General features: G+C 33.8%; 1 protein-coding gene across 3 annotated transcripts in view; it reads right to left on the bottom strand.

Annotated features, from left to right (window-relative positions):
* Positions 1-209: 209 nt before the first annotated feature.
* Positions 210-25,469, bottom strand: part of LOC141387242 (angiogenic factor with G patch and FHA domains 1) — a 49,154-nt gene continuing 23,894 nt past the window's right edge. The window contains exons 3-11 of one of the 3 annotated variants that reach the window (XM_073956603.1): positions 5,649-5,785; positions 5,475-5,588; positions 4,734-4,766; positions 4,202-4,607; positions 3,946-4,106; positions 884-1,205; positions 698-818; positions 524-629; positions 210-467 (exon numbers count right to left, since the gene is read on the bottom strand). In XM_073956603.1, coding sequence (XP_073812704.1) covers positions 303-467; positions 524-629; positions 698-818; positions 884-1,205; positions 3,946-4,106; positions 4,202-4,607; positions 4,734-4,766; positions 5,475-5,588; positions 5,649-5,785 — 1,565 coding nt within the window. In that variant the 3' untranslated portion in view covers positions 210-302. Of the gene's footprint in view, positions 468-523; positions 630-697; positions 819-883; positions 1,206-3,945; positions 4,107-4,201; positions 4,608-4,666; positions 4,767-5,474; positions 5,589-5,648; positions 5,786-25,469 lie in introns of all 3 variants that reach the window. The other 2 variants (XM_073956604.1, XM_073956606.1) reach the window with 2 other exon arrangements.

Raw genomic sequence — 25,469 nt, forward strand, 5'->3', positions numbered from 1 at the left:
CGAACAGACGACGGGACATTTTAATACTTTGGCTCGGAATGTAGGATGTATGAAGTCAGCCTATCACTTAAGGCTGACTTCATATATCCTACATACCGAACGACGTGTTACGACACCACTTGTAGAGAAGTTTTTCATAGCTGAAAAACGTTTTTTGTATGTTTCACTGCGGAAGATATATTTTCCGACTGTTGGACCAAAGACATTACTTGTTTTAATTAGTTTATTTATTTCTTTATTGAAACTCAGATGAATTTACTACAAATAAATATACATTATATAAGTATGTATAATAAAATTACTTAGTTACTATCATCACTAACACTAAAAATATCAGCTTTTTGATAACGCTCTTTAGTCTTTTGCATTAATTCAATTTTCTTCTTTATCGATGGATTCACGGATATACCAGCAGTCGGATCCTCACAGCCTAAGCCCTTAGTGCCAGTATTTGCTTCCACGTTTATCTAATAACATAATAAATGTATAACTAAATGCTTATAGAGTGTTAAGATAAACTTACCGGTTCTAAAAGACCACCAACAGCCTGAGATTTCCCCAATGCTTCACCTTTATTCCATCCCAATTTCGACAGCATTTTAAAACCTTTATTCTCACTAGAAATTGCACTGTAATAAAGATTAAAAGTATTTAAATTATTGCAGCAGAAACAGTTATTTTCAGCTAATCTTCTTACGTATCCACAGAAGCAACTTGTGTTTTTTCCTTATCGGTACTGCTGCCAACATGCAAACGTCTCGTTGCAGCTCTATCTTGATAGCTACTACTGCCAGCATTCTGTTGGCCTTCAGTGAATTCTGTAAACAAAAAGGTTGTATATTTTATTTATTTATTTTATTCTTGCTAGTCGTGTGAAGCATACTTTCATTCTCCAAACCATATTTTCTTTGGAGTTTTTTAAGTTGTTCCTTGTGAGAAAGTGTTGGTCCTGCTGTCACTTCACGAGTGGTTTCTATCAGCAAACCCGGCTCACACAGACCACATGTACTGTTACCCTCATGTATGTGACACAAAAGCTTTGTCTGTCCAATCTGTAATACACTTCCATGAACCAAATCAAAGGCTTCGCTTTCAGTCTTCGAGGCAGACATCCGCGTACCATTTAATATGGTTCCGTTGCGAGAACCCAAGTCTACACATTTATAAATGCCTTTTTTGTGATCATAGGTGAACTTCATGTGGAACTGTAAAAAAAAAAAAAAACAATATATCAAAAATATAAATTTATATTAATTAGTTTTAATAAAACAGAGTAATAGCATATTTTGTATCAAAAAGAATATTTTATTACCAACGTAGTCGCTTGAAATTCCATTTTCCTACCTCCCTCGTTTTGTTTTTCCCTATACATTATACCTTTTTCTTTCCAGATACTGTCCTTTTCACTAAGGAATGGACCGAAAGGTGTCCGAGTGTAGAACTGCACCGATGCCACATACTTTACCACATCCATCGTATGATGTTGACATGGTTTCTTTATCTGCATCCCAAGTGTTACCGACTAGCGAGTTGAAGAACTTGTTCTTCATAGGCTATCGAATGTGACCCTAAAATCGAGCGACTATGGTTTAAATTCGTCTTAGAGAAACAGTCAATAATTATTGTAACTTCATTCGTAAACAATACCTCAGCTTATCAACATGAATCGCCGGACGGAATATTTAAAAACGTTTTGCAATGCTTGAAACTAAGCACTAAATGTGTTGAAACCATTTCATTTTTTGGGAAGCCTGTGATCTTCCCGGAAATGTCTATACACAAAAAGTGTGCGGTAAATTATTATCTGACGGGCAAAAAGTTTTGCCTTTAAAGAACGCCGAATTTCCAATAATATCGCCTGCTATAACGTCAATAGATCAGTAGTACTCACTCTGATACGGGTCCGATCCATACGCTTATACGTTTTTCAACACCCAGACTTCTGACTTTTGCTAATAAACGATATAACTGCACTCTGGACTCTGAATTTTATTAAATCCAATACTTAAATGTCTAGAAATTTCCATTATTTCCTAAGATTCTGACACTAGCGCCCATGCTCATACCCCTCCCTTAGACCCGCCACTCATCCGATGAAGTATGTATGACTGATATCAATTTTAAATTGATAATTTACAAAATATTGAAGATTTTTACATGCGATTTGGCTCAGTTGCATATGTTTTGACCATTAAATTTTAAGGCGTTTTATGTATTTTCAATTTTTTTCATAATTCTCGTTGGATATCGTGTCAAAACTTTTTATTTTCTTATACTTGAAGTTTCTGTATCCATTGGGAACTCCAAATGCCAAGTTACAGCCAATTCGGCCTAAAAAATGAAGATAAAGACCTCATAATACTTGAAATTGGGTGGTACCGCTATAAGGGGGTTATACCAAAACCTGGACCTATGTTCACAATTTTTGGTGGGGAAAAGTCTGTATCATTGGAAGTCCTAAATGCCAAATGACAGCTAATTCGGGCAAAAATTAAGATAAAATCCTCAAAATACCTGAAATCGGGTGGTACCGCTATATGGGGGCTGTAGAAAAAATGGGCCCATATTCACGTATTGTCATTCAAATCTGAAAAGTGTGCAAAGTTTCAGTTCGATTGGTCAACTGCAACTGCGTTAAAAATGAGTTACTAGATTTGAACTAAATCGGGTGGTACCGCTATATGGGGCTATAGGAAAAAATGGAACCATATTGGATTTGATTTCATATTCATGTATTGTCATCCAAATCTGAAAAGTGTGCAAAGTTTCACTTCGATTGGTCAACTGCAACTGTGTGGAAAATGAGTTACCAGATTTGAAAAGCAAGTTAAATAAAACACCGTAAAAACACTGTAAAAATGGTAAAAATGGAACAATATTGGATTTGGTTTCATATTCATGTATTGTCATCCAAATCTGAAAAGTGTGCAAAGTTTTAGTCCGATTGGTCAACAGCAACTGTGTCATAAATGAGTTCTCAGATTTGAAATCCAAATTAAATAAAACACCGTTAAAACACTGTAAAATGGACCAATCTTTGTTTTAATTTCATATTCATGTATTGTCATCCTAATCTGAAAAAGTGTGCAAAATTTTAGTCCGATTGGTCAACTGCAACTGTGTCAAAATTGAGTTGCCAGATTTGAAATGCAATTTAAATAAAACACCGTTAAAACACCATAAAAATGGACCATAGAACAGCGAGCAAGTGAGTTTGATGCATTTAATGCATTCGAATTTAATAAGAGATTGAATTCAGTCAGAACTAGAACCAATGGGAATTGGAATATTCTTCAATTCAGTAGTAAATTATTAGATTAAAATTATGAATTGTATTATTTGAATAAATGAACATGAGCATGATAGCATATGGGTTACGTCTCCTATTGGTTAAGAATTGATTATAATTGTATAAACTTCACTCAATTTTAGATATAACAAATTATAAATATGGATAAAAAATAAAGAAAGATTTGCTTTTTAATTTCTCCAATAAACCTCTTTTACCACCCATTATCAAGTGCTAAAACTTACGATTTGACAATAAATGCTACCTGTACAAAGACCTACAACAATCTATAATTATAATGCAGAAGAATGGTAACATTTTGTACACCGAAAAAACGGGCACTTGAAACGATTTTCTTCAGATTTAAATCGAAAATCGTATAAAATGCCCGGTCTCTTGGATTACGAATTATGGGAATTCTACTTTAATAAATTCCGATCATTTAATATACGGCCAATTCTTGTGTGGAATCCCGAGATTTTTTTATCCTTGCTATTAATGAAGCGGGACAATTGAGTGTTAACAAAAACTTGTGTGGATAATAGGCATGCGATTTAACTTTAATACTTAAAAAAAAAATCCAACATACATATTTGAAGGTTTAACACAACTAAATTAACAAATAATTATATTTGATGAAAAAGAACCCGACATACCTTTGAAACGTTTACATCCGGAATTATAACATCATGATTTCCTTCACGTCCAAGGCTGCCGCCTTTGAATGTTATCAAACTAAGACTTCCAACCTTTAGTCCCTCTAGATTAGATTCCTGAACAATAATGCGCAATGATGGAGGATACTTTTTTGCAATATCTGTAATGAAATAAAAATATTTCTTTAAAGTAATATCACTGACCGAAAAAACGCGAATTTCTTTTCTAATGAAATAAAATAAATACGAAGCATACCTTGAAACCGTCCAGTGCTTTTAAATATCTGTACTTTTTGTTTCTCATCATCCCCAGAAACACTTTGAGATGAATCCGATGAACTGCTTGAATCTGAAGAAATTTCTCCATCTTCTATATCCGTACGAGTTGTCTTACTTTTCTTTCCTTTTCCACCATCCGAATCACTTTGCGAATCGGATGAGTTTCTTTTCGAACGTTTTCTTTTCTTGTGGGATTTCTTGCTCTTCGATTTTGTATCTTCCCCCTTATCCTCGTCCTTTGAGGATTTCTTCTTGTGCTTTCTAGATTTTTCCATACGTTCGCGTTCTTTCTCTTCTCGCAGCTTTTTGAGTTTGTCGCGATCTGTTACAACACCGAATTCGTCGAATACAACCTCATCAATTTCATCGTCAGCTTGATTTTCCTGCAACAGTAGAAAAGAAATCCGCGTTTTCATCGAACATTCTGGTCTTTAACTCTTACCTAATGCATTTTTACGCATTCGGTCTATATAAAGGTTTGAAAAACGATCTAAAAACGAATTATTTACGTGTTTCTCAAGGTAGACATCTTTATTGGTATCCTAAAATGTGTGGGTTCGTAAGAAAAGTAAAGAGCAAACAAATATGAAATAAATTCTCAATCAATATAATCAAGTAAAAGTATTTGTTAAAACCCCTTTCGACATCGTTTACATCATTGCTCGGCATTGTGATAATTGCTCTATAATGATTTATTTTATATATGCACACACGAAATAAAACTTCGATAGGATCACCAATGTAATATAGGAGCATAAATGTAAACATGGCCTTTAAAAGGGTATATGTAAGGGCATTGTGATGATTGGATGAATAAAAAACAAGTAAGCTTGTTTGCCGCCAGATTAAAACCCTCAGCCTATGATTGCAAAGCGGAAAAGAATACCAATTTTTTGAATTTCTCTAATTTCAAGGGTGAGCAATAGTTTCGAAAATTCGAATTTGGTCCAAACGACACACATTATCAAACAAAGTTAAGCCACTAGGCTGAGGGTGTTAAAAGGAAGCATTTAAACTATTTTTTTAATAATAAATCGGTCAATAATAATGTGAAAAACTCCAATTGTGATATAATGGAATGACATTTTAATTTATAAAGTAAACAGTAGCTTGTACAATAATTTCCTCTTAATTGACGTCAGATTATTTTATTACTCACTAAAATACATTGATGATGATTTGGAAAATTTTAACTTAAATATCAATTATGAGGATGTTATTGCAGTTTGTTTTCAATTGAGAATACTTACATTTGTTGCCTTAGAAGCTTGTACTTGAACTTGTGAATGAAATTCATAGCAATTCTTCTCTTGATTAAAGCTATAATAGCAACCGGTATTTCCATCATAGTAAAGGCCATATTCCTGTATTAGATTAAATCGACATTAATACCTTGTTAAAACACATAATATTTTCATTATTACCGCATTATAGTAATATCCAGACTTTTGATCATAATACAATCCAGATGTTGGTTCGTATACGAAATTACTTATATTTTGTGCATGTTGTGCAGCTTGACGCATTTCATCTACGAAACTGAAAGCATCTACAGCAGACACTGAAAAAAATACATATTTTTAAAAATTTGTAAACTAAATTAAAAAAAAAATTAAGAGAAAAACGTAACAAAATATTGAAGTTTGTCAACAATTTTTGGCAAATAAATTGGTGATGTATATAGAACACATTTTTGGTAAGCTGCCTTCTGTTTCATATATCTACATATGTACAGTGTCCCTGGTAATAAAATAATTATTAGTGATAATCAGCAGCTTGGGAAAAAGTTTTGCAAAATATTTAACTGTATTTGTCCTTCTTATACATTTCTTCCATGTTGCTTGAAAGAACTGGTGAATTTTGTTAAATAATTCAAATGTTATTCACGAAATACTAAAAAATGTGCCCTTATTGATCCCACAAAAGTCTTCGTACTTTTCGGAACTTCTTTGATTTTATTCAAATTTCTTCAAATTTCCACGGTTTCTGTTAAAAGTCAATAAGGAGGAGATGTTCGGATACTTTTCTGGTCTGTGCGCGGAATATGTAGTAAGATTTGTGAAAAAAATGTCAAAACAAATGGGACATGTTTGTCGAACTTTAATGATCAAGTTAATCTTCAAAGATAAATATTTCGTTCAGTGAGTTAATTCTGCTAATCGCAAATAAGTATACTCAAAGAAATCTCCGATTTGCCGCTTTCAAAAATGAAGTTTCACTTGAAAGAAGGCCAAAATTTAATGTAATTTGACTTAAGGTTACTAAAGATATGATCATATCTTGCATATGACAACTAAAGATCTGTTTATTTTTGTGTCGAATATAAGGTAAGACCTCTAGAAATCACACTGCAATATTATGATTGATGTAATTGTACAAAAGGCGGCCATAAATGCAGTTCGAAAATATTGAACAAATACTAACCCTCCTTTTGTAAATGATGTAAAAAGCAAATAACGCCTAGACCTTGCACGTGAATGAAAAAATGCGACTTTCACATTTAGTAGGGATTTCATATACTTCCTTGAAGTTAAGTACTGAATTTGGGGTTTATTTGGTGGATCGAAGGTGTGAAAATAACAACAAAACCTGATTACCTTAAAATAAGAAATTTAGTCGATAGGCATATATTAATTATGTTGTGATTTTGGAATAAATAGATGCATTCACCTGAAATCTATGATAAATTTACATTATTGAGATAAATTTATATTCCCGTTCAGAAAAAGTGGGATGCCTTAAGACATAAAGTCATATATAAAGGGCATAATTAAGGTGTATTACCTATAATATTAGGTTAAATCAAAGGTATATTGTTTCAAAATGCTAGACAAAGGATAATAGTGTAAACTCCGTCAAATTTTAAGGAGTTTAGTTGCGAACAGTGTCTATATTCACTATAAGATTTAAATTTCTCTATCAAGCTATAAATACGCCAATATAAGGTTACTCTACGCTGAAGACGCAATGAAAACCCCTCGAAATATTGAGTCTGGCAGAAACACGTCGAAACAGAAACCAATGACATCACTTTTAACAGATTTTAGTGTCCATTTTGATAAATTCTGTTAGGGGTACGAAGACTTTTGTGGTGTCGAAATATCAACGTTTTTCGGGTTTGGCGTAATAAATCCGTTATGGTTCATCAAAATACACTCTTCTTTCGAAACTTTAATAAAGGTCTGCTGCAGCAAACAGCCCAACATTGTTAATATTTACATCTTTCTTTTATCATCGTGTTCTTACATCGATTAAGGAAAATCTTGTAGGGGTACGAAGACATTTGTGGCACACTGTATATATTTATTCCTTTAAACTCCTATAAGGAGCATAGGGCCACAACAAAATTATGAAATCTATTTCTTTCTAATGCTAATAATTTTATTTAACTCCATGTAACACCGCTTCTTTCAACGTCTTTTTCGATTTGTCGCCTCCAGGTGTGTGCTGGGCGTCCTCTTCTTCGACTTCCCTGCGGATTCCATTCAATGGCTTGTCTTGTTATATCACCAACATCCTTCCGCAGAGCATTTTCGTTCCATTATATTCATATAGATTGGCGTTTGATTCGTTAGCTTCCATAGCCTGTTGTTTGATATTGTGTTGGGCCAGTAAATTCTTAGCAAGCGTCTTAGGCAGCGATTGCTGAATCTTCGCTCTATGAGCTGAGGCGCCGCGTCCCTTTTACTGTTAATAAGTCCCTGTTTATACAGGGAAAGTTGATGGGAAAGAAAACTGAGTTTATGGGCGAGGGAGTGGAGAGGAATAAGAGGGGGTACACACATCTCTGTACTGGCAAATTCTGTTTTGTTTCGTTTTTCTTCGTATACAACCTGAAGTTGGCTGCAGATTTATTTTTGCATTTTATTTTCTCTGTCGAGAAACAAACAACAGCGGAGACAATTGAAAAAAAAAACATTTGGAGGAAAAACTATTTTTTAAGCAAAAACAATTCGAAATAAGTGGAAATATCAAAATTAAAATTCAATTCAAGGTTTCCTTTAATAATTTATTGTTTATCACAAACGTCCATTTTTACTTTTCATTACAATTTTGCCTTGGCTTTGTTTTTGAACGGCGCAATGAGAAAATGAGTGTAAAGAAGAATAAGAAAAATTATAAAATTGACACAAACATGATTTCCGTGTCTAAACAACAAGGAAATTTTAAAGGAAATTGAGAAGAAAAATTTTCTTTCCAGTTTGAATGTCTAAACACGGTCTAAGACATGGTACTTGTTTAGTCGATCTGGCAACCCTCCTGATCGAGCAATTCTGTAGGCAATATTTATTGTAATTGATGTCATACCATCTTGGTAAACCAAAATACTCATAAAACGTCTTAGTTTTTAGATATTCTCGGCTTGAGACCTATAGGACATTGTTTACATGCAATATGATCTGATACTCCCTTGGTCCATATGGTAACCTTCTTAGTGGAGATATTCCATGCCTAATATTGCTGATACTTGTTAGCAACTAATCCTTGTTAAGAATGAAATTCATAAAATGTCATGATTTTTAAGTATTTGCCGAATACATGGGGTATTTTGGAACCTTAATTACATTTTGAAAACATTTTCTTGGCACCTTGCATTACATGTTAATTATTCTTTTGGTTATTATTTTTGAACTAAGCGGGTTAATATTTTATTTGTCCATTCAATTTGGTCTTAAATAAGTCGACCAACTAATTTTTGCAAAAAAACCCGACATTTTTATCACAACTGTTTGTAATTTTTTTGTAATTAATGCATGAAAAGCGTTCGTTTTCTCAGTTTGAAAACAATTACTTGTCAAACTGTATATGTAACTGCATAAAAATTATTATATCATTAATATTCGTTGACATTGTTGCGTTGCGTTTTCGCATTTAATTTGTTTTCTTTTGCAAATATGGCATCACCTCACACTGTAATACAAAAGCGTATGTCAAAATCGTGTTTAAAGCGTAAATATCTTGCGCTAAAAGAATATCAAGCTCAAACGCATCACAATACAAAGTAACCACCAATTTTTAATAAAATGAACTAAACGTTTGTATCTGAGATCAGAGATCTCCTTGCACAAAAACAGGAGACAATATGTGTGTTCGTTTACTCAAAATTTGTACAAATTGTTACTGGATGTTGTTCGTTTACTCTCCAGTACAATGCAAAAGACTTTGGCCGTTTGCAAGAAGTTACTGGACTGGTACAAATTTGTACAAATTATTGAATAAACGAACACACCTAATGTGTTGCACGTTCACTGCAATATACAGTGGTACAGATAAGTATATGTACACATTAAAAAAATGAAGTATAAGTTAAATCGTTGGGTTTTTTTAAAGCAACAACTGCACTGTGTGGCTCCTTGAGTACAAAATAACCATATTTAGACAACATTATTTTAGTATAATACGTGTATTTATTACAATTAAAGAAATTGGATTTTCACAACACAAAAAGTATACGTACACCTTAAAACTATTTGCATTTTAGTTAAACTAACTTAAAACAAACACATTGGAATATGTTCATTTGTTTTGTTTTAGGTGCATTTAATGCATTTTCAGCGAATAGTATTCTTCATTGAAGAGGATGACATTTCCCCTCTCAGGCCGGTTTGAAAGCGATTTTCTATGTTTTATGACTACTAACTATAGATCTTCATGAAAGGTTCCCATTTTAAGGACTCATATCGTTTATTTTCGACATATACGTGTAGTTTGTAGAAAAATGTTTCTTCAAACAAAGACGCTGTATACTAAAAAGCCTGCTAAGTTCGTTCATTTCCGATGCTCAGGCAATCAATAAATGCATTCGGAATGACGGAATAACATTCTTGGACTATCCTACTTTGAAACAAAACAAATAGCCCACACTATATTACCATCACACCGACTGGAATCAAGCCAATATTTGTAATACGCAATAAACGTAGTACTCAGTACGTATTAAACGTAGTACTTAGTACGTATTAAACGTAGTACTTAGTACGTATTAAACGTATTACAAGTATTGACTTGATTCCGGTCGGTGTGGAGGTAATATAGTGTGGGCTATTTATTTTGCTTCAAGAGTAGAAGAATAGTTCAAGATTGTGATTCCGTCATTCCGAATGCATTTATTGTTTGCCTAGCCATCGGAAATGAACTGACTTAGCAGTAAGGTGAGGCTATACAGCGTCTTTGTTTGAAGAAAAAATTTTCTACAAACTATAAATTAACACAATTTATCACTCCAGACGGCAAGTAATGTCGAAAATAAAAGATATGATATGGGAACTTTTCATGAAGAACTACAGTGATCGACATTCGTTTAGGCACAAAACTTACTCCATAACAATTAATCGTGGAAAATTCTCTACAAAAACCTTAAAAATTGTAAGACATTCGTTTAAGCGCACCCTACTTAAAAGTTAAAAATATGGCCTTAATATCAGGTGTAAGGCAACATTTATGGTTAATTATTTCTTAGTAGAGCTCATGCTTTCCTCAATGGAGGATCGCGAATCGCAATTGTTGTTATGAGATGGTGACTCGCTTTCAGGTAAAAGTTGTACCAACACTCCTCAACTGCTTATTATTTAATCATTGATTGTAAAGTAGTGTATTTCACTAGCTAATTTCAATAGCTGAGATAATGCTCTATAGTTATACCCTACACCACTATGTGGTAAGGGGTATTATGTGTTAGTGCATTTGTATGTAACATACAAAAGGAAGCGAGATAGACCCATAGTTCCTTCTAGGGATATACAAAGAATCACTTTCTGAGTCGATTTATGCATGTCCGTCCGTCCGTCCGTTCGCAACATACAGGTCGCATTTGTTGACCGATTTCGCTGAAAATTGGGGAATACCATTTTTCATACCGTCGGAAGATCAAGTTCGAAGATGGGCTATATCGGTCCAAGTTTTGGTATAGCCCTCATATAACGGTACCCCCCGATTTAAGGTACTTTAAGGATCTTAGCCGCATTTGTTGCCCAAACCAGCTGAAATTTTACATTTGAGGTTCCCAATGGCCGCGAAATTGCTCCACTAAAAATTGTCATGATAGGTCCACGGTTCGGTATAGTCCCCATATAACGATACCTCCCGATTTAAGGTATTTTATGGATCTTAGCCACATTTTTTGCCCAAACTAGCTGAAATTTTACATTTGAGGTTCTCAATGGCCGCGAAATTGCTCCACTAAAAATTGTCAAGATAGGTCCACGGTTCGGTATAGTCCCCATATAACGATACCTCCCGATTTAAGGTATTTTAGGGATCTTAGCCACATTTTTTGCTTGAACTAGCTGAAATTTTACATATGTGGTTCCCAGTGGCCACGAAATTTCGCCACTTAAAATTGTTAAGATAGGCCCATGTTTTTTGTAGCCCCCATATAACGGTACCTCCCGATTTTAGGTATTTTAACGATTTTTCCCAAATATGGCTCCAATTTGCCATTTGGAGTTTAATGAGTTCAAATAATTTACTTTAATGTTTGTTTTGGGTTATTAAAAAACTTCTCCACCAAGAATTATGGACATACAATGTATACTAATTATTCCATTTTTACATATTTCGACTGGTGTAGGGTATTACATAGTCGGCCCCGCCCGACTTTGGTCTTTTCCTACTGGTTTTTATGCTGAATTTTATCAACACTTCAATCTTTTCACGATAGAACATTGATTTTCTGTTATTATTTCATTTTTTATTAAAATGGGAAACCTACAGGTCCACGGACAATTTCTGACTTCATTTTTATTCATACGAAACCAATCGGCCACGTATTTCTACAGAAAATCACCCCGTACTATAGGGCCTTATCAACAAACTAATGCTGGGATGTAATTTATTTATTTATTTTTACTTACATCGCGGAAGTATTACTTTCAAGGCTCTATACAGGCTAAATTCAATTTAAACCAGTCATTATTGTATAAATCTTTACATTTTCTATCAAAGTAATACGAATTTTTATAACTCCATTCTTTTTTTTTTTTGTATTTTATAAAAATGTGTTACGTTGTAGTTTTGGCCATATAATGGATATTGTTATCCATAAATCCCCAGCAAAAGTTCAAGTAATTGTGTCCAAAATTAGTTTAGGTTAGCGGAATTTTTGCATATTCCTTACGAAATTGTTCTCGAACCTTCATTATATGCTTTCAAACATCATATATTTTCGTGACCAGTTTAAAGTTCTGCGCGATATTGAAGATAAATACTACGAAAGACTCTCGTCGCTACTGCACACAACTGAAGGACACATTTCAACATTCAAAGGTCAAAAATAGGCGGGTAAGTTGTCATTGTCCTATTTCTAGTTTGAAATCAGTCAATGTCATATAACAACAATTCTTATTCGCGTTTTTTGTCATTTAGGATACCATTAAGTATTAATTGGATACAAATTATTGCCTTAAATTTGATATTAAGATTATTAGTGTGCGCATAAACGAATGTCGCATGCTTTTTTTTTAAAGTTTTTAGAAAAAATTCCACGATTAATCACATCTGTGTTAATATTGAATGAATTTTTTTTAGTTTGTTCAATTATAATAAAACTAATTGTTTTGTAATGAAAATGTAAAACAAAAAAATTAAAAAACAACAAAAAAATACAAAACAAATGAACATATTCCAATGTGTTTGTTTTAAGTTAGTTTAACTAAAATGCAAATAGTTTTAAAGGGTTCGTTTACATCTATGTGTTGAGGAAATTGAATTTCTTCAATTGTAAGAAATATACGTATTATATTAAAACAAATTTGTGTAATTATGGTTATTTTACTTCTAAGGAGCCACACAGTGCAGTTTTTGCTATAAAAACCCAACAATTTTGCCTAAACTTCATTTTTGTAAGGGGTACGTATACTTATCTGTGCCACTGTATGTGTATTGTATATCACAAACTTATTTGGAAGTAGTACTCTACTACACAAAGAATCCGGAGTTACTGCACTTTTTCTGTCCTTCAGTAGTTCAATTCTGAAAACTGATTAATATTTACGTGTTTCAATAAACATTGGTGGAACAGTGTACACATAAATACGACTAACTCATTAAGGAAATTTTCAAAATATTATGGCTAATACCATAAGAAGTACTGATAACTTTTGTTTGATATAGGTACAATAAGTAATTACAAGAGGATTAAATACTGCAAGAAAACGAAAAAACAACAAATCGAAAGCACCGCTTGCCTGACAACCTACCCCATCACATAACAAAAATATTTCCGTAAGACGTTTTATGGGAACTTTTTACGAGAAAAGCAAACAATCGCTTTGTTGACAATTGTTTGCAACGCTGAAGATTAAATGTGGTATTAAATGCGATTTGTTGCAATAATGCAACTAAAGATATTGTTATTATATTGTTTTTTCCTGACTTAAAGATAGAAATAGATAAGTAAAGAGCTCCCTACAGGTGTCACTTGTGTGTAGAATATAATACAGCATTGTCTTCAAGGAAAGAACAGTTTATTAAATGTTTGAAGGTTTCGATTTACCGGGTGTAGGGTTTGAGCTTTCGAATCATGATAGCATAATAGAGCAAAATTGCAATTTGTTTTCATGATATATCTTTTAGGGTTAAGATGTAATGTAATTCAGAAAAAATCTAAAATTGTTCTCTATATTTTCTTTGATTTGATGATCACATCAAAGAAAATATTAAGAACAATTTCTGAGTTTTATTGTGTAAAGAAATGTTAGTCTCATCTTAACCCTTAAAAATATATCTTGAAAACAAATGGAAATTTTGGTAGATCAAACGATGAAATGTAATGTAAATATTAAACATGTGGGGACACTTTGTCAATACATACCAAAAAATCATTACCAAATAATGGGGTTTTATAGAAATTTTTGGTAGTCGTAACTACTTACAAAACCCCTGCTAAACTATTATTTTAACAAGGGCATGTCGCTGTGAATAATTAGTTATTCTATAATCACTAGAATGACTAGTTATTTTACGACCACTAGAAGTAGAAAAATAAGCTAAAAACATATGTACGTTCTATTTTTAGAACAGATGAGTTGGATTTTTTTTTTTTTTGCTGGATTTGATCATGCGAACTTCTGAACACACTACACATTGTGCCAGGCTTGTTTTAACGCTTACATGTGCACCACCAACTGTTCTTTATTTTGCTAACAAAAAATAGCAAAAAGTTCACCGATATTTCATTTCATTACATAGGTTAAAAAAAAATTCTCCAGTACGAATTTGCCCGCGAGCCAATTTTTGGTTGTTGCGGACAAAAGTTATGGCGGTTTTATTTCCTCTTTTAAGAAAAAAATATTATAACAAGTAAAAAACTATCAGTCGGCTTTGCCGACAGAGATATACCCTCAGCCTGTGTGGATTTAAATACTTCTTCCCCAAAAAAAACTTATGTATTTAGGGGGGTTTTCAAAATTTTGGGGGTATGAACCGACAAAAGTATTTGCGGGGATATCGATAGATAGATCTTTTTTATCACACTAGCCTACGAAAAACATAATATCCCTGTAAACGGGGCCACTAGGAAAACCTTCGGTACAACTGTCCAAAGGATCCTCCAACAGACCCTTAACCACACAAAAATGTTGAACACTTGTGTGGGTGGTACCACAAGGATTGGACAGATAGGGACCAAATTGGAACATAAACTAAGTTTCGACAATATTTAGATATCCAAAGTTTGGACCAAGTCGGTTGCTTCGTCTATGAGAAATCGCGCGTACCATTTTAGGGAATATTTTCGAACTTTTGTGGGGGAGGTACCGGAAGGAGTGGACCTATAAGCACCACCTTCGAATTTGATCTAATATTCGAAAATATATTATAATATCCAAAGTGTGGACGACCGCAGTATTCGTTTCGAACTCTCCAGCCACTACATATGGCGCCATAGGGATTTTTTTACATCTTTCGGGCTGTTTTCTCAAGAAGTCCATTCTTCTTGAAAAAAACCTTTTACTATCGTAATTGAGGCAGCGAATGCAAGTTGCTTCAACAAAAACTAAAGTGATTCGAGAGCAGGTCTTAAAGTGAATTTATCCAAAATTTTGTGTGGGCGTACCCGAAGGTGTGGACAAATATAGTCCATATTCGAACCTAATCTATTTCTGGTAGATATATTAGCATGTGTAAAGTATGGACCAAATCGGTCACTCACTCCCATCAAGAGTTATTGTGCGCACAATTTTTTCAAACATTTTTGAACTTTTCTGGGGGAGGTACCTGAAGGAGTGGACCGATATGGCTTATCTTCGAACTTAAACTAAGTTTGCACAAAATATTACGAAGGCCACATTTTCGACCGAATCGGCAGATCCGTTCGAGAGTTATCTTGCGCTCCAACCACTACACACGGTGTCATAGGGTTTTTTTTAACTTTCAGGCTATTTTCTCAGGAAGTATGGACTTGCCCCTGATGAAACTTGTACCGTCGTTCGGGGGGCAGTGAATACAAGTTGCTACAACAAAAATCAGAGCGATTCGAGAGCAGGTCCTAAACTGAACTTTTCCGAAATTTTGTGTGGGAGGTACCAGAAGGCATGTACCGATTGAGTCCATATTGGATCCACATCTAAGTTTGGTAGAAATTTCACGATGTGCAAAGTATGGACCAAATCGGTTACTCCCTTATCGTGAGCACAAATTTTCCGAACATTTTCGAACTTTTGTGGGGGAGGTACCGGAAGGAGTGGACCGATATAACCCATCTTCGAACTTAAACTAAGTTTGGACAAAATATTGCGAAAGCCAAGATTTAGACCAAATCGGTCCATCCATTCGAGAGTTATCGTGCGCACCAGCCAGACAGACATACAGACAGACAGACGGACGGACATTGCTAAATCGACTCCAAATTGTCTGAAACACATTTCGTCCAAACATACATATGTACTTGGGATTAGACACCAACCATTATTTCGATGAGGCACATTTTGCCCGTATGAAAGTGTATATACCCTCGTTAGCATAAATGCTGAGGGTATAAAAAACGCTAATTATTTTAATGAACACAGTTGTTACTAAAAAGTTCTCTCGAAGTGACTTCAGCCAGTAGATTGCATAATACATGTAAAATGTTACTCAGTATTAGCGGAATGTACATAAAACTGAAAAATTATAGAATTTAAGTCATTTTTTTTTTTTCAAAATAAAAGCCCATTTAGCGGTCATAAAATTACATAAACATTTTTTTGTGGATTAACACTTCACGGCGAATCAAATGAGACTAAAATCATACAGATTAATATTATAGTTTCTATGTTACAGCCAAAATAACACAAATTTTCATCAAAAAAAAATATTTTTTGTTTGAAAAAATAATTTTTCACATGCATTATGTACGTGGTAGAACAAACCAGGTAAAGTAAATTATACAATAAATACAACTCAACAACAACCACATAGAAATTTGTTTTTGTTTGTAAACGTTAGTGTCAACGTACATGTAAACAAAATAAGGAAATGCCTATAAATTATTGGAATCTATCTAATCACATTTGATTCAATATTTTGAAAAACATGAATGAAAACTAGTTAGATTTTTAATTTGAGTGTTTCCCTATCATTCCACTAAATGCATAATTTCTCGCAGAAAGTAGAATTCTTGCAAAAATGTTTGGGGTCGCTAGTAATTCATTGAAAAAGAATAAGCTGTCGTTTGCTTTTGAAAACAAAAACGCACATGTTTATTAGGGCTTTATTCTTTTCAAGTTTAACAAATACCACACATATTAACAAATATAGTACCGCCTCTATAAGTGGTGTTTTAGTGTGCGGCATGTCGTTCGGACCTGGAGGAGGTTACATGTCAATGATATGAAGGAGTCTTTATGGGAAATAGTTTTTTCTGATAAATAAATTTGTTCTTCAAAAAATGTATGTATATCCCTAGAAATAAATATATAAAATGTCGTATGGAATTTGACACTAACATTGCAGCCCAGTTCAGTCAGCTGGGTATTGCTGCAACCTTTTCTTGTTCTACCATGCAGTGTAGTGTAGTAGAAAATATTGGAAAAATCTCCCAATAAAATAGACAGATTTTGCTTTATAGACATTCATTTTAAAGTTTTCCCATTGAGGAAGATAATTGGGTTGTTGAGAGTATTTCACAATGCTTTTGAAATGGAAATAAAGTAAAATAACCCATTTTAATGTATATGCATTTTAAAATACGTGTAAATCGCGTAATTATCAAAATCATTTTGTCCGCATGTGATTTTCATGTACAGCAAGACTATGTCTTTTAATTTGTATATATTTTTCGGAATGTACTTTGGAGGCTAAGATGTAGCATCGGCTGCATCTTAGCAAAGTTTGCGCAAAGTGCATACAATTTTTGTCCGCATGCGATTTCAGTGTTTACCATGAAAATCCATATCGATATAAATATATCTATTTCAAGGCGATCAATCAAGAACCGTGGATGTAGCATCACACACTATTTTTTGGGATAAAATGAATGTTGCTCCCTTATCAGTGAAGTTTTCAAATCTCTGTTTCCGCTAAAACGAAGATGCTGTACTAGTTGTTTCATTGCAGTGGAAACGAACCGCAGAAAACGCGATATTCCCAAAAACAATTTTAAGTGATTTTTCTACTTTGGAATTTATTGTAACTCGCGTTTTAGTTGATGGATTTTCACGGGGAATGATTTATTGGATCAGGAACGTAAAATACTAAAATGTGCAATCAAGTACGAAAAAATCGAATGACAATTGTTAAAATTAGGCCCGAAAAATAGGATTTGTAGAAAAATGTTCGCACAAAATTTCCGCATTTGGATGCAGATTTCTATGAAGCTGTGCAGACTACATTCACAATATTCGTATCAAATAACTCAGAATCGCAAGTACTACAATCCTATATATGGTTTTTTGAAAAAACTTGTTTGCGGAATGAAATTTGAAAAAAAAAATTTAAAAAAAACACTGTAAATCTGGCTTCAAAATGTCAGCATCATTTAATGGTAGAAACAGACGAAATTTTGAAAAGTAATACATTAGTGAGTTGATCCTTATTTACTTTGCTTCTGCTTTTATTTTGACAGGAAACTCGTGGGAAGTGTGGTTTGAGCAATAAAAGACAGTTTAAAAAGGAGGAAAACGTACAGCCCAGAAATTTGTGCACATACGGCGATATATATCAACTACTATTTAAACCACACGAGTTATACGCTGCGTAAAGGAAACCTTATTGCCTCGTATAACACCGAGGCATTCAAGCTCCCCAACATACTCAATAAGCGCCCTAGCATACATTACATGAACATTTATACTACTACCCGTAGAAAACAAAAGAGCTTTACTTATTAACGGATTAACCTTAAGCTTGCTGTCATGTAACCACTTATGCAACAAATCCATAACTAGATCTACTTTAAATTGCGACACAGAGGGAAATATCGAATCTCCTTTAAACACAAACTAAAGATCATCAGCAAAATCGAACGGGAAACACCAACTCTCCAGCTTGGCAAAAAGACCGTTCATGTAAATAACAAATAGAAGAGGTCCCAAAACAGACCCTTGGGGCACTACTCACCGCAAGCTGGCCACTACACCTGCCACCCACTCACCAACTGACTCCTGCCATTTAGATAGGACCACAACAAAGAACAGGCACTGCCTGAAAAATTATACATGCATAGAGATGGGAAATGGGTAAATACCCATTAAAATGGGTAAATTGGGTACAAATGGGCAAATACCCAGGTATTTACCCAATATGTGGGTCTAAACTACAGAAACTAAAATCATACAATTAGACGTGAAAACGCAGTGTTTTAACAAATTTTAACTGACTATGAATAAAATTACCTTTTTTGGATACCGGGCTAGTTAAAATATGACCGATTTTGGTAAATCTCTCATATATTGTGACATCATAATTCTGATATTTAAGAGCTTTTATAGCGGTTTGTTGTAGTTGTCCATACAGAAAAACATAAATGCTGGATCGAGATCCAAACTTTAAAATATATCAGATGGACTAACCCACGATTTCAGTGGGTAATGTTGAGATTTAGGTCCTCCTCGACAAAGCTATAATTTTTGCATTCATCGTTAATTTTTTCGCACAAGCAACTCCAACAACCGATTTAACATATAAAAAGTTTAGTCCGCTTGGTTAAACCGTTTATCTGGTATTCTTTTTAAATTTCTTTTTGACAGAAAAACAAAATTTTGATTTCAAAATAAAATTTTATTTACCCAAAATAAACACCCAAAAAAGGAATTTATCGGGTATTTACCCATGCTTTTGGTAAATACCGGATAGAATCCCATTTATATGCATTGCAACTTCCTCAAAATCGTGGTATAATGAACTCGGTCAAACACTTTTTCTAAATCCAGCGACAGTGAATACTAAACCGGGTTCACCCATAATTGGCTAGAACTTCATCAGTCAAGCTGCAAGAACTGTTGCTGCACTTCTATTATTTCTAAACCCACACTGAGAATCATAGAAAAGGTTATTACTTTCAAAATAAAACAACATTTGTTTTTTCAGTATTTTAGAACAAACTGTGGGCCTATTCTGTAACTTTTTAACGACAGTCGAGTTGTTATTTTTATCGCCAGGTTTTGGGGTTTACACTAACGATAGTGTTATTCAGTAACTTGTGTTAAAATACTATCGAAAATAAATGTTTTAAAATGGAATCTCTGGAAATTGAAGTTGTCAAAAATAAACAAAATATAAATATAAAAAACCACGTATATCCCACGAAAATTCCGCAGTTTTTATAAAACTAAGTTGAATAAACTGTTCGAGTGTATGTCCAGTGTATTCCACGTAAGTGTAAATGCTTTGCAATGAAACAAGAATTGCTTACGTATCTCCTTTAAACACAAACTAAAGATCATCAGCAAAAGCGAACGGGAAACACCAACTCTCCAGCTTGGCAAAAAGACCGTTCATGTAAATAACAAATAGAAGAGGTCCCAAAACAGACCCTTGGGGCACTACTCACCGCAAGCTGGCCACTACACCTGCCACCCACTCACCAACTGACTCCTGCCATTTAGATAGGACCACAACAAAGAACAAGCACTGCCTGAAAAATTATACATGCATAGAGATGGGAAATGGGTAAATACCCATTAAAATGGGTAAATTGGGTACAAATGGGCAAATACCCAGGTATTTACCCAATATGTGGGTCTAAACTACAGAAACTAAAATCATACAATTAGACGTGAAAACGCAGTGTTTTAACAAATTTTAACTGACTATGAATAAAATTACCTTTTTTGGATACCGGGCTAGTTAAAATATGACCGATTTTGGTAAATCTCTCATATATTGTGACATCATAATTCTGATATTTAAGAGCTTTTATAGCGGTTTGTTGTAGTTGTCTATACAGAAAAACATAAATGCTGGATCGAGATCCAAACTTTATAATATATCAGATGGACTAACCCACGATTTCAGTGGGTAATGTTGAGATTTAAGTCCTCCTCGACAAAGCTATAATTTTTGCATTCATCGTTAATTTTTTCGCACAAGCAACTCCAACAACCGATTTAACATATAAAAAGTTTAGTCCGCATGGTTAAACCGTTTATCTGATATTCTTTTTAAATTTCTTTTTGACAGAAAAACAAAATTTTGATTTCAAAATAAAATTTTATTTACCCAAATAAACACCCAAAAAAGGAATTTATCGGGTATTTACCCATGCTTTTGGTAAATACCGGATAGAATCCCATTTATATGCATTGCAACTTCCTCAAAATCGTGTATTAATGAACTCGGTCAAACACTTTTTCTAAATCCAGCGACACATGAATACAAAACCGGGTTCACCCATAATTGGCTCGAACTTCATCAGTCAAGCTGCAAGAACTGTTGCTGCACTTCTATTATTTCTAAACCCACACTGAGAATCATAGAAAAGGTTATTACTTTCAAAATAAAACAACATTTGTTTTTTCAGTATTTTAGAACACACTGTGGGCCTATTCTGTAACTTTTTAACGGCAGTCGAATTGTTATTTTTATAGCTAACGATAGTGTTATTCAGTAACTTATGTTAAAATACTATCGAAAATAAATACTTTAAAATGGTATCTCTGGAAATTGGAAATTGAAGTTGTCAAAAATAAAGAAAATATAAATATAAAAAACCACGTATATCCCACGAAAATTCCGCAGTTTTTATAAAACTAAGTTGAATAAACTGTTCGAGTGTATGTCCAGTGTGTTCCACGTAAGAGGTAGTTTACACTATCTATCAATGTCATATGACACGAAAAAAAAACCATTCCATATCTACCCACGAAGGCAATGTGGAGACGTAGTTTTTTTACATTTTTGCTGGTGTGGGCCCACAGAGTAAATGGCGTAAGGAAAATCTCCAATATTGCAAATATTAGCGAATATATAACGATGGAAAATTTTATGTCATATGACATTTACATATAGTGTAAACTACCCCTAAGTGTAAATGCTTTGCAATGAAACAAGAATTGCTTACGTAGAAAGGTCTTATTGTAGAATGGCGCCTCTAATTGGTACCGAATTGGCGAAAGGAGAAAAAGTTCGGAAATAATGGTCGCGGCGCGGCTGAATATGAAGATAGGAAAGAGCTACGGTCAAAGTTTTTAGAAAAAGCCAAATTCACGCTGATTCGTTCATGGTAAAATTCAGATAGTATCTGCTTCATGTTAATTGCAATATACATATTCACATACATAGATGTTGGTTTAACCTAAAGTTGCGATGAAAGCACCAGATTGATGACATTAATAAATATAAATTTTAAGACGAAAAACATGTTCTGTTTCATTTTGGTTTTTAACCTTCTGTAGACTTCGTCTATAATAACGGTCAAAAATCCACGAAATTCGGTCGGTATAAGCGATAATATCTGTAGTTGATATTCGTTTATATTATGTAGGGCGGACAGAAATGTTGAGCTTTCAATTTCGTCGTAATTATCAGTATGTTGTTATAAGCGATTGTCCAAGTCCCGAAATAATGTCCTGCTTATTGCCGGTTCTAGCATAAAATTGTTCCTAAGAGATAAATCATACATATATATATATAACTTATTCAAATGCCATTTTCAATAACAACAAATCGGCGACAATTTAACAACACAAAATGTATTGCCGTTTATTTATAGACAAAATTTCAAATAACAATGAGTAAAGTTGTTTAAAATGTTTTAGAATACCAAAGTCGATAAAAATATGGTTAACAAATTTAAACAACTTGAGTGTCGAAAAATTGTGATAGTGAATCGAGGCACTGGTAACATTTAAATCGGCCGAAAATTAGACGCGGTTTTCTTCTTTTCTACTGGAACAATTTTAGAAGTCTTCCGCACTTTAAGGAAAACAGAAGTTGTTAATATACTATGAACAACATGTAAAAAATAGAGTTGTGTCGTTCGTGAACAACCCGGCTCATATGAACGACTCCGTGAAAAGAACGAACGGATCCGTATCCAGCTCATTCGTTTATATCTTTCATTTACATCACTAAATGGCCATTCTGCTTCAGCACAAACAAAAACTACCACAATTAGCTTTGCACATAAACAAGCAACAAAAATGCATTGGGTTGCAGAGTTGTGTCGTTCATGAACGAACTTTTTCAAAAGAACGAACGGGGCCATATTGAGCACATTCTTTTACATCGTTCTTTTAGCTTATGCTCATCTCGTTCAGTTGGCTCCTCTCGTTCTGTTTGCTTCACTCGTACGATGAATACATTTAGTTCCTCTCTTGACATTTAGTTCCTGTCTTGTCAACATCACTACGCGTTGATGAATTAACAAAACAAATTATAGTATAAATTAAAAATATATGGAAATTATTTAAAAATAAATTGAATGGAAATAGGATATACGAATACTTTTTGTCAATCTTTAAGACTGATAAAAACGACTATTGATGCAGAGAACGAACGATAGCCACAAGCAAATGATAGACTGAAATGTTTTATTGAACGATAAAGAACCAAAGAACGGAGTGGATGATCCGGATCTTTTTGGTGAACGGAATGAAAAAGATCGATCCGCTCAACGAACGAGATTGCCCAACAGTAGTAAAAAACATGTAGAAACATGCGGGTAAACGGGTATATACTTTAGTCTGTAACCATTTAGTGTGTAACCATTCGATTTAATGGACATTAACGCTTTGGTCAAGTCCTGAAGACTGACACAGGAGAAAGAAAAACCTGCATCAAGATTTCTGCTATGATATTCAGCAAAGTCATCAGAAACACCTAATTCGTTGCTAACAAAGACATGATTTATCTCATCGAGATCAATACAACAACGGTAGGACTATCTGTAAGCCCATTATTTTATATTAGTCTCCAAAACCCTTTAATCCCCCCAATCGCAGCAAACATTGATCCTACGCATTCCCTTTTCGCCCTTACTATAGACCTAGCCTTGTTTCTCGCACTACAGAAAATTCTCCAGTTCATTGCAGTTTTATTTCGAGTATAAGATTTAAAAACAATATCTCGAAAAGATATATGATACTTTATAGCGGGATTTGAAAACCAATTATTATTTTAATTTCTAAGTTTAAAACGCTTCCGAGGGAAAAGAGAATGCAAATATGACAAACAACGATCAAAACTATTCCACTGGACATCAACATTGTTGGCAAAATAATTACTCGAAAAATCAAAACTTAATACAGCATTTCTTAATGTAGCGAAATCAACAGCAGTGTAATCGACATACTGAATAAAATCCATTAATATGAACTCTGAATTTAAAAGCCATATAAATAAAGGAATGGTCTGAAACACCTGAACATATAAACTGACCTGACACATCTACAAACTCCGGCGAGGATACAAGAAAATAGTCTATAAGCGGAGATGAATCATGTACTACAGTGTAATGCGACGGTTTACAGTTGTGCACGTTGAGCCTACTACATGCATTCCTAACATCCATTGAACAATGTTGATTAAAAAGGTTGCAATTAAAATCACCCATTATAACTATATTCTTATACTGGACCAACAAAGCACATATATCCATCTCAAAAGAACTGATGTTCCAATGAGGAAGGTAGACCACCCCTATTAGAAACAATTGCTCACCACACGAAACTTGTATAAACAAACTTTCAACTACTCCATACAAGCTACTCTTATAAACGACACTGTACTTTAAAGTCTTTGATACATACAGCGCTACACCACCACCTCTCTGGTCGACCCTGTCATTCCTGCAGCAAGAATACTCAGAAATGTCCACTTTCTCTGAAGAGACCGAGGGCTTCAGCCAAGTTTCGGATACTCCTATAACATGTAGCAAAGTTTCTTGCAGCACATTTCTAATTTCCTACAGTTTAGAAGATGTTTCTATTGTTTGAAGATTCAATCTCATGTGATTTGTTAAGTCTGGAGTATTCCCCCAATGGCTTAACTTCATTAATTCTCTCTATTACAGAGAGTAATGTTTTTCAAAACGAACTGACAGTGTTGCAAAATTTTACTGATCGCTACCAATATCATGATTTCATCCCGACGAAGGGAATTATCAATTGACTTTTCAGTTTTTGAAATGATGATTTTTTTCTCATGTTAATGAAAACATTACTCTCAGTAATAGAGAGTAATAATGAAGTTAAGCCATTGGGGGAATACTCCAGACTTAAGATTTGTCTATTATTTAAGAGAAAATAAACAAAAAATTGACGTTCGAAAAATCGTTCCCAAAACGGTCGAAGATTCATAATTCAAAAAAAACATATGGGGAATTCTAAGTGAAATCGGACACTATTGCAAAAAGTGATTTTTAATCTCCTTGATTTGTTTGCTGCTGCTCTTCAGCAAAACATTTTAGTATATTTTCATATTTTTTGGCTAACGGTTCCACAGATATCGCGCCTTGAAAATGTCGAATTCTGTAAAACCTATGTGTAAAGAAATACTCATAAATTCTTTAATATTGGTCCAAATAGAAAAAATCTTTTTTTTTGTATTTTTTTTTTTTTTTTGTTTTTTTCAGCTATCTAACAAAAAAATTGAAAAGAATTTTGCATAGTGAGCTTGGATGCAATTTTCGCGATTTAATATTTAAAATAATGATTGCACTCTTCGATTTACTGGAATTTTTTGTAGTAAACTACAGTCAATTACAAAAATGTTATGACTCATGTTGTAGAGGGATTCGAATAAGAAAGAAGAAATACTTTGCACATAGTTTTAAAATTATTTTCTGAGATCGAGTTTTATTAATATGTATTTACATTTTTATTGGGTAA

This window comes from Musca autumnalis, unplaced genomic scaffold (assembly GCF_047663935.1).
Source record: "Musca autumnalis isolate F117 unplaced genomic scaffold, ASM4766393v1 scaffold_5, whole genome shotgun sequence".
Classification (NCBI taxonomy): Eukaryota; Metazoa; Arthropoda; class Insecta; order Diptera; family Muscidae; genus Musca; species Musca autumnalis.